The sequence below is a fragment of the Portunus trituberculatus genome, chromosome 2 (genome assembly GCF_017591435.1).
Source record: "Portunus trituberculatus isolate SZX2019 chromosome 2, ASM1759143v1, whole genome shotgun sequence".
Classification (NCBI taxonomy): domain Eukaryota; kingdom Metazoa; phylum Arthropoda; class Malacostraca; order Decapoda; family Portunidae; genus Portunus; species Portunus trituberculatus.
In genome coordinates, this window is record NC_059256.1 from 6,599,858 (window position 1) to 6,609,857 (window position 10,000).

Sequence of the window (10,000 nt, forward strand, 5' to 3'; positions counted from 1 at the left end):
TAGCAACTTTGCATCATCAGCGAATAAATTTATATAGCTGTTTACCTCAATGTGTGTGTGTGTGTATGTGTTTATCCCAATGTGAATGCCGTTTACATATACCTGAAACATAATGGGGGCTAACACTGACCCTTGTGGCACCCTGCTAGTTACTTTACCCCAAGATGAGTATATATCTCTAATCACAGTCCTCCTTTCCCTATCCTTCAAATAATCTGTGTTCTATTTGAGCAAGGTTCCACGCAGTCCTCCTATGTTCTCTAGTTTCCAAAGGAGTCTTCCGTGAGGGACTTAATCAAATGCCTTTTAAATGTCCATGTACACTCTCTCCACCCAGCCATCTCTGCTCGCCACGCCTTCCATTGCCCTACAGTACAAGTTTAATAAGTTTGACACACAACACCGCTCTGTCCTGAACCCAAACTGTCTGTTATAACTTCTTGACGTTTGATTGAAGTTTGTGTCTCTCTCTCCCTCTCTCTCTCCCTTCTCCTCCTTCCCCCACAGGTCAGCCAGCTATCCCGTCTGAAGGAGGGAGAGAGCGAGAGTGAGAGTGAATTGGAGGATGAGGAAGATGAAGGAAGGGAGCCACAGATCGCCTCGGCTGCCTTCAAGCATAATGGAGGGGTCAACAGGATAAGGGTAAGGAGTGGTGGTGGTGTTTTGTGGTGTTTTGTGGTGTTTTGTGGTGTTTTGAGTGTGTTTGTTGTGGTGTTTTGAGTGTGTTTTGTGGTGTTTTGAGTGTTTTGTGGTGTTTTGAGTGTGTTTTGTGGTGTTTTGAGTGAGTTTTGTGGTGTTTTGGTGGTATGGTGGTGGTGGTGGTGGTAGTAGTAGTAGTAGTAGTAGTAGTAGTAGTAGTAGATTTATGGCCCTATTTTAATTTTTTTTTTTTTGACACCACAACAAAATGTCCTTCAAATCCTGCAAAATCCTATCTCAAATGTCGTCTGAGGTGCTGTCACAAAGGATGCAATGTGTGTGTGTGTGTGTGTCTTACTGTTGTTTAACCCCTTCAGTAGCATGACGTGTTTCCCTATTCCTTGTGGTGACTATTTGGTGATTTTGTACACCTTCACAAACTCATGTGGGGGATTAAAATGGTGAAGACAGTGGCCATTAATCTTGTGCCCTCCATAGACCCTTGCTAATGTCAATAAATTGGTCTAATGGTACACAAATCTCAAGGTAAAAATGTGTCCCAGTACTGAAGGGGTTAAAATAGTGAAGACTGTGGCCATTAATCTTGTGCCCTCCATAGACCCTTGCTAATGTCAATAAAATGGTCTAATGGTACACAAATCTCAAGGTAAAATGTGTCCCAGTACTGAAGGGGTTAAAATAGTGAAGACTGTATTAATCTTGTGCCCTCCATAGACCCTTGCTAATGTCAATAAAATGGTCTAATGGTACACAAATCTCAAGGTAAAAATGTGTCCCAGTACTGAAGGGGTTAAAATAGTGAAGACTGTGGCCATTAATCTTGTGCCCTCCATACTTGCTAATGTCAATAAAATGGTCTAATGGTACACAAATCTCAAGGTAAAAATGTGTCCAAGTACTGAAGGAGTTAAAATAGTGATGACTGGCCATTAATCTCTCTCTCTCTCTCTCTCTCTCTCTCTCTCTCTCTCTCTCTCTCTCTCTCTCTCTCTCTCTCTCTCTCTCTCTCTCTCTCTCTCTCTCTCTCCACAGGCCACCACAATCAACAATGTACCAATCGCAGCTGTCTGGTCAGAACTAGGTCAGGTCAGTGTCTGGGAGCTGACCCCACTACTGGAGGAGGTGGACGCGGGTCATGTCGGGTCAGACCAAGGCAGAGATGAGCCTCCTCTCTTCACATTCCGAGGTCACAGGTCAGAAGGATTTGCACTTGATTGGTCACCTGTGAAACCTGGTGAGTTGGTTAATTATTGTTGTTGTTGTTGTTGTTGTGAGTGTTTTGGGGTGTTGTTGTGGTTGTATTTGATGTTGTGAGGGTTTTTAAGGGTGTTTTTGTGGTTCTGTTTGATGTTTTAAGGGTGTTTTTGTGGTTGTGGTGACAGATTAACAACATTTCCACACTCCAAAGGCTCTAGTTGAAGTGACGCGGGTTTTTAAGGGTGTTTTTGTGGTTGTGGTGACAGATTAACAACATTTCCACACTCCAAAGGCTCTAGTTGAAGTGACGCGGGTTTTTAAGGGTGTTTTTGTGGTTGTGGTGACAGATTAACAACATTTCCACACTCCAAAGGCTCTAGTTGAAGTGACGCGGGTTTTTAAGGTGTTTTTGTGGTTGTGGTGACAGATTAACAACATTTCCACACTCCAAAGGCTCTAGTTGAAGTGACGCGGGTTTTAAGGGTGTTTTGTGGTTGTGGTGACAGATTAACAACATTTCCACACTCCAAAGGCTCTAGTTGAAGTGACGCGGGTTTTAAGGGTGTTTTTGTGGTTGTGGTGACAGATTAACAACATTTCCACACTCCAAAGGCTCTAGTTGAAGTGACGCGGGTTTTTAAGGGTGTTTTTGTGGTTGTGGTGACAGATTAACAACATTTCCACACTCCAAAGGCTCTAGTTGAAGTGACGCGGGTTTTTAAGGGTGTTTTGTGGTTGTGGTGACAGATTAACAACATTTCCACACTCCAAAGGCTCTAGTTGAAGTGACGCGGGTTTTAAGGGTGTTTTGTGGTTGTGGTGACAGATTAACAACATTTCCACACTCCAAAGGCTCTAGTTGAAGTGACGCGGGTTTTTAAGGGTGTTTTTGTGGTTGTGGTGACAGATTAACAACATTTCCACACTCCAAAGGCTCTAGTTGAAGTGACGCGGGTTTTTAAGGGTGTTTTTGTGGTTGTGGTGACAGATTAACAACATTTCTGCACTATTAACTGGAGAAACACTCTTGAAAACCCCGCCAGTCATCTCTGTGGCCTTGGAAAACAGTCGAGAGAGAGAATATAGCGATTTTTAAAAAGTTATGGACCTAGTGACAGATTAACATTACATTATAAACAACAGTAGCAGCAGTAGTAGTAGTAGTAGTAGTAGTGAAATATCCACTCAGCCCTCTCAAATCTTACCACATCCTCTTACACCCCCCTCTCTTACCTACCCCTCCCCCCCGCAGGTACTTTAGCCACAGGGGACTGCCAGCGAGCTATCTACATCTGGCGACCACAGGAGGGGGCGCGGTGGCAGGTGGGAGGCGCCCCCCTGGCTGGCCATACTGCATCTGTGGAGGATTTGCAGTGGTCACCGTCGGAAGCCAGCGTCCTTGCCTCTTGCTCTGTGGATAGGAGGTGAGAGAGAGAGAGAGAGAGAGAGAGAAAGCACACACACATGCAGAGAGAGAGCACCTTTTTTTCCCTTTCTCTAATGTAAAAATAAACTAAACTTTTTCTTTCGTCTCTCTCTCTCTCCAGTGTGTGTGTGACCTAACCTAACCTATTCTATTCTAAACACACCCCTTCATCCCGCCCCCAGTATACGAGTGTGGGACGTGCGGGCCCCCCCAAACAAGGCCTGCATGATCACCAGTGACGCACACCCCACAGATATCAACGTCCTTCACTGGAACCACTGTGAACCATTCCTGGCTTCGGGGGGTGACGATGGGTGTGTGAGGGTGTGGGATCTTCGGAACATGCAGGTGTGTGGCGGGGAGGAGGAGGAGGAGGGTGTGTGTTTGTGTGTGTGAGGAGGAGGAGGAGAGGTGTGTGTGTGTGTGTTTGTGTGTATGTAAGGAGGAGGAGGAGGAAGAGGTTTGTGGTGAGAGAAAAGAAGAGGAGGAGGAGGAGAAAGGTGTGTGTTTGTTTGGGTGTTAGGAGGAGGAGGAGGGTGGAGGTGTGTGTGTGTGAGGAGGAGGAGGAGGTTTGTGTGTGTGTGTGTGTAAGAAGAGGAGGAGGAGGAGGAGGAGGTTTGTGGTGAGAGAGAAGAAGAAGAGGAGGAGAAAGGTGTGTGTGTGTGAGGAGGAGGAGGAGAAAGGTGTTTGCGTTTGTGTTTGTGTGTGTGAGGAGGAGGAGGAGGAGGAGGAGGAGGTGGTGGTTTGTGGTGAGAGAGAAGAGGAGGAGGAGGAGAATGATGTGTGTTTGTGTGTGTGTGAGAAGGAGGAGGAAGTTTGTTTGCGTTTGTGTGTGTGTGTGTGTGTGAAAAGGAAGAAGAGGAGGAGGAGGAGGAGGTGAGAGAAAGAGAAGAAGAGGAGGAGGAGGAGGAGGTTTGTGGTGTGTGTGTGTGGTGAAAGAGAAGAAGAAGGAAAAAGAATGAGTGTGTGTGTGTGTGTGTGTGTGTGTGTGTGTGTGTGTGCCATTCCTTGTTACCATTAGTCCTCCCTAACCTAACCTTCCTAACTTTCCTTCTTATCTATTATTATTAGTATTATTCTTATTACCATTTCTCCTTCCTAACTAACCTTCCTAACTTCCCAGGGCGGTGGTGGTGCTGTGGCAGAGTTGAAGCACCACACAGCACCGGTCACCACAGTGGAATGGCACAGCTCCGAGGGGTCTGTGTTGGCCAGCGGGGGGGAAGATGATGCCATACTGCAGTGGGACCTGGCCGTGGAGAGGGAGGCACCAGAGGAGGAGGAGGAGGTGAGGAAGAGGAGGAGGAGGAGGAGGAGGAGGGAATGAGGAGGAGGAGGAGGAGGGAGATGAGGGAGGAGGAGGAGGAGGACCTGATTGTGGAGAGGGAGGTAGCAGAAGAAAGAGGAGGAGGAGGAGAAGGAGGGACCAGAGGAGGAGGAGGAGGAGGAGGAAGTGAGGGAGGTAAGGAAGAGGAGGAGGAGGAGGAGGACCACCCTAACACTCCCTACCTAACCTTTCCTAACATTTTTACACCCCGTACCTAACTAGAACACCCCATACCGTACCCAACACCACCCAAACAGCCCCTACCCCCCCAGGACATGCCAGATACACTAATTAAACACTCCTAACCTATAACCTTTCCTAACTTTTGAATGCTCCTAACCTAACCTTTCCTAACTTTGAATGCTCCTAACCTAACCTAACCTAACTTGAATGCTCCTAACCTAACCTTTCCTAACTTTTTAATGTTCCTAACCTAACCTTTCCTAACTTTTTAATGTTCCTAACCTAACCATTCCTAACTTTTGAAGACTCTGTAACCTAACCTTTCCTAACCAAACTTTTCAACACTCCTAACCAAACCAATCCTAACATTTCATACCCCGTGGCTAACAAGAACACCCCATACCGTACCCAACACCAGCCAGCACCTTCCTAACAGCCCCTACCCCCCCCAGGAAACGCCAGAGCAGCTGTTGTTTGTGCACCGGGGCCAGCAGGAGGTGAAGGAGCTGCACTGGCACCCTCAGATCCCCGGCCTGGTTGTCTCCACCGCACACACTGGATTCAATGTGTTCAAGACCATCAGCTGCTGAGGTCAGGAGGTCAAAGGTCAGTGCTGGGGTCAAAGGTCAAGGTCAGTGTTGGGGTTAGAGGTCAGTGTTGGGGTTGTTTAAGACCATCAGCTGCTGAGGTCAGGAGGTCAAAGGTCAAGGTCATTGCTGGGGTCAAAGGTCAAGGTCAGTGTTGGGGTTAGGGGTCAAAGGTCAGGTTAGGTTAGGTTAGGTCAAGGTCAGTGTTAGGGTTAGAGGTCAAAGGTCAGAGGTCAAGAGGTCATTGCTGGGGTTAAAGGTCGAAGTCAGTGTTGGGGTTAGAGGTCAAAGGTCAAGAGGTCAGTGCTGGGGTCAGATGTCAGTCAGTGTTGGGGTTAGAGGTCAAAGGTCAAGAGGTCGTGGGTCAGGAGAGGTTGAGGAAAGAGAGAGAGGTGAAGAGGTCATTGTTGGGGTTAGGGTGAGGTGGTGGAGGAGGGAGAGAAGAGAATAAGTTTTGAGTGAGGGAAAAGAGAGTGTTATTTTATCCTTAAATATCCTAAATTATTCTTTTTCTTTTCATTCTCTCTCTCTCTCTCTCTCTCTCTCTCTCTCTCTCTCTCTCTCTCTCTCTCTCTCTCTCTCTCTCTCTCTCTCTCAGTAAAACACATAGGTTACACATTGAATAATTTATTACTATACACCTCAATGGGAGAACGAAGGCACACACACACACACACACACACACACACACACACACACACACACACACACACACACACAGAGAGAGAGAGAGAGAGAGAGAATAAAAAAGAAACCATAGACATTTTCTTGCACACACACACACACACTTTTACTCTCTCTCTCTCTCTCTCTCTCTCTCTCTCTCTCTCTCTCTTGAAAGAGAAGTGCCAATAATAATAATAATAATTACATTTTTTATTATTTTTGTTTATTTATTTATTATTATTATTATTATTATTATTATTATTATTTCACTTCCCGACGTAAATTCCCGTTTTCTGTTGCTTCCCTCGCCCCTTCTTCCCGTTTTCTGTTGCTTCCCTTTTCCCGTTTTCTGTTGCTTCTCTCATTCCCCATGTTCTGTTGCTTCCCTCGTCCCTTCTTCCCGTTTTCTGTTGCTTCCCTCGTCCCTTCTTCCCGTTTTCTGTTGCTTCCCTTGTCCCTTCTTCCCGTTTTCTGTTGCTTCCCTTGTCCCTTCTTCCCGTTTTCTGTTGCTTCCTTGTCCCTTCTTCCCGTTTTCTGTTGCTTCCTCCCTTCTTCCCGTTTTCTGTTGCTTCCCTCTTCCCGTTTTCTTTAGTGTGTGTATGAAGAAAATGCAGTTCTTTGTACACATATGTAAGTATAGGGGTCAGTTATACACACATGACATTACGCGCACACAGACGCGTACACGACTTAATTTTTACGTACACAAATGCGTACACACCTAACCTAGCGACGTACACACACACACACACACACACGTACACACACGCACACACACGAGAATTAATCATGTACGTTTCTTGGCAGTCAGTGTGTGTGTGTGTGCGTGTGTGTGCGTTTGAAGGGAGAGGGAAGGTGCACACAGGGCCAGCCTTGTGCAATCTACACGCACACACACGCACACAGAAATTTCATGTGCGTTTATATGTGTGCGTGTGTGTGTGTGTATGTGTGTGTGTGTGTGTGTGTGTGTGTGCGTCTTAATCCACAAAAAAACAGTCACAGGGGTATGTGCGTGTCTTGAAAATGCGTACACAGACAGACAGACAGACAGACAGACATGTGCGTATTTTGAAAAACGCACACGATTTTTCTTAATGGAGGTGTACACACTGGGGTGAAGGGGGGTATATTACGTACACACACGCACATACACGCACACGCACATAAGTATACACACAATTAAGTGAGCATTAGTTTGTTTGTTTGTTTGTTTGTCTCTCTAGTTTTATTTGTTTGTGAACACTTGAGCAAAATGTTGGTTGTTTTTCTTGTTCTGTCTTTAATTTTCTCACTTTCTTTAAATTTCTCACTTTAATTTTCTCACTTTCTTTAAATTTCTCACTTTAATTTTCTCACTTTCTTTAAATTTCTTTCTTTTTTTTTTCTCACTTTTTTCCCTTTCTTCAATTTTCTCACTCCTTTTTCTCTCTTTAATTTTCTCACTTTCTTTAATTTCAATCTCTCTAATTTTCTCACTTTCTCTTTTCTTTCAATAATTCTAGTTTTTTTTTTTTTAGATTTTCAAGTTTTATTTTCTTTAAAGAGTTCTCAAATTTTTAAACTCTCTCTCTCTCTCTCTCTCTCTCTCTCTCTCTCTCTCTCTCTCTCTCTCTCTCTCTCTCTCTTCTTAATTTAATGAGTATAGAAATTATTTATTTATTTATTAATTTTTTTTTTTGAGCAGAAAATAAAAATAAATACTTTTTGTAAATTGAAATTGAAAAAATGTTTAAAATTAGTTTTTTTTTTTTTTTTGAGTATTTGCAACAGTAGTAGTAGTAGTAGTAGTAGTAGGAGGAGGAGGAGGAGGAGGAGGAGGAGGAGGAGGAAGGGAGGAGGAGGAGGAGGAGGAGGAGGAGGAGGAGGAGGAGGAGGAGGAGGAGGAGGAGGAGGAGGAGGAGGAGGAGGAGGAGGAGGAGGAGGAGGAGGAGGAGGAGGAGGAGGAGGAAGGAAGGAAGGAAGGAAGGAAGGAAGGAAGGAAGGAAGGAAGGAAGGAAGGAAGGAAGGAAGGGAGGAGGAAGGAAGGAAGGAGGAGGAGGAGGAAGGAAGGAGGAGGAGGAGGAAAAGTAATATTAATTTGACATTTTTATTACAGAAGAAGAAGAAGAAGAAGAAGAAGAAAGACAGGAGAGAGAGAGAGAGAGAAGAAGAAGAAAAGGAGGATGATAGAGGAGAAGGGTAATATATATATAAGGGGGGGGGAGGGCTGTGGTGAGAGAGAGAGAGAGAGAGAACTATTACTACTGTTTAGTAAAGTAATTTCAAACTTATGAGTGTTTTAATTAATATACTTTACTTAATTTAAAACACACACACACACACACACACTACAATAAATCTTTCATAAATATATATATATAATTAATTAATAACATTTACCCTACGTAATAATAATAACAATAATAATAATCTCGACCCCCATAAACTCTCTCATTAAAAATATTATTAGTAAATTCGTTTAACATTAAAATTATTGTTAACTGTACATTAATATATATACTTTTTAATATTCAACACTCCCTAGCAATAGTAATAACAATAATAATCTGTAATATCTCAAGTATTTGTAACTCTCTCGAACTTACGATAATTTGGCACAATTAAAACTATCTCACTTTCTCTCTGTATGAAAAAAGTTCGACACACACACACACACGTACACACATACATTATAAACTACCCTTGCTCCTCTTCCTCCTCCTCCTCCTCCTCCTTAATGTTCCCGTCCTCAGTAGGTGGTGAGAGAGGTGGTGATGGTGGTGGTGCATGGGGGGAGGGAGTGTATGTGCTTGCTCTCTCACTTCTTTCCTCCTCTTCCTTCCAATACAAATAATTCATTCTTAAGTATTCTAGAAGCTCGGGGATGTCTGCCAAAGCTGTTGAGGGTGCGAACGGTGAGTTTAGGGTGTGTGGGGTGTGTGTGAGGGTGCGTCTGTCCTCCCTAAACCTGCGTCCACACTCACACACCACAGAAAGATACCCCACACCCATTTCTGCTTGGTGAACGAGTCAAGTGTGCGCTATACAGTTCACCCTATACCACTGTTCTGTCACCCTATCCCTGCATGTTGTGGTGTGTCTAATCCTGCCGTCACCCTTCCCTACCCACTGTGACCTGCTGTCTTAGCACAGGAGGGTGTGTGGGGAGTGTGGACGCACCCTAGATTCTGACGCACCTCACCCTAATGCCTCAAGTCCCTCCCTGTGGCTTTTTGGTGTTTTTATGAGTGTTTTGGTGACTCTAGCTATGTGATTTGTTATATACAGTGGTGGTGGTGGTGGTGGTAGTGGTGGTGTTGGTCTCTACAATACTTATATACAAAGATTACTTACAATAAATTTTCCTCTTCCTCCTCCTCTTCTTCCTCTTCCTCCAATAGATCACACACCCAAACACTGCCACATATACCCAAACACTGCCACACATACCCAAACACTGCCACACATACCCAAACACTGCCACACACACCCAAACACTGCCACACACACCCAGAACACTGCTACACATACCCAAACACTGCCACACACACCCAGAACACTGCCACACACACCCAAACACTGCCACACATACCCAAACACTGCCACACATACCCAGAACACTGCCACACATACCCAGAACACTGCCACACATACCCAAACACTGCCACACACACCCAAACACTGCCACACACAAACCAGAACACTGCCACACACAAACACTGCCACCCCCAAACACTGCCACACACACATACCCACACTGCCACAACAAACACTGCCACACACACCCAAACACTGCCACACACCCCAAACACTGCCACACACCCAAACACTGCCACACATACCCAAACACTGCCACACATACCCAAACACTGCCACACATACCCAAACACTGCCACACACACCCAGAACACTGCCACACACATACCCAAACACTGCCACACACCCAAACACTGCCACACACACCCAAACACT

General features: G+C 44.9%; 2 protein-coding genes across 6 annotated transcripts in view; one reads left to right on the plus strand and one right to left on the minus strand.

Annotated features, from left to right (window-relative positions):
- LOC123504011 (glutamate-rich WD repeat-containing protein 1-like) overlaps window positions 1-5,399 on the plus strand; it is an 8,700-nt gene extending 3,301 nt beyond the window's left edge. The window contains exons 3-8 of the mRNA XM_045254217.1: window positions 508-642; window positions 1,693-1,894; window positions 3,110-3,281; window positions 3,466-3,631; window positions 4,407-4,571; window positions 5,246-5,399. Coding sequence (XP_045110152.1) covers window positions 508-642; window positions 1,693-1,894; window positions 3,110-3,281; window positions 3,466-3,631; window positions 4,407-4,571; window positions 5,246-5,383 — 978 coding nt within the window. The 3' untranslated portion in view covers window positions 5,384-5,399. The remainder of the gene's footprint in view (window positions 1-507; window positions 643-1,692; window positions 1,895-3,109; window positions 3,282-3,465; window positions 3,632-4,406; window positions 4,572-5,245) is intronic.
- A 2,882-nt stretch (window positions 5,400-8,281) lies between these two features.
- Window positions 8,282-10,000, minus strand: part of LOC123503980 (high affinity cAMP-specific and IBMX-insensitive 3',5'-cyclic phosphodiesterase 8A-like) — a 32,472-nt gene continuing 30,753 nt past the window's right edge. For all 5 annotated transcript variants that reach the window (XM_045254182.1, XM_045254172.1, XM_045254164.1 and 2 more), the window contains one exon: window positions 8,282-8,925. In XM_045254182.1, coding sequence (XP_045110117.1) covers window positions 8,726-8,925 — 200 coding nt within the window. In that variant the 3' untranslated portion in view covers window positions 8,282-8,725. The remainder of the gene's footprint in view (window positions 8,926-10,000) is intronic.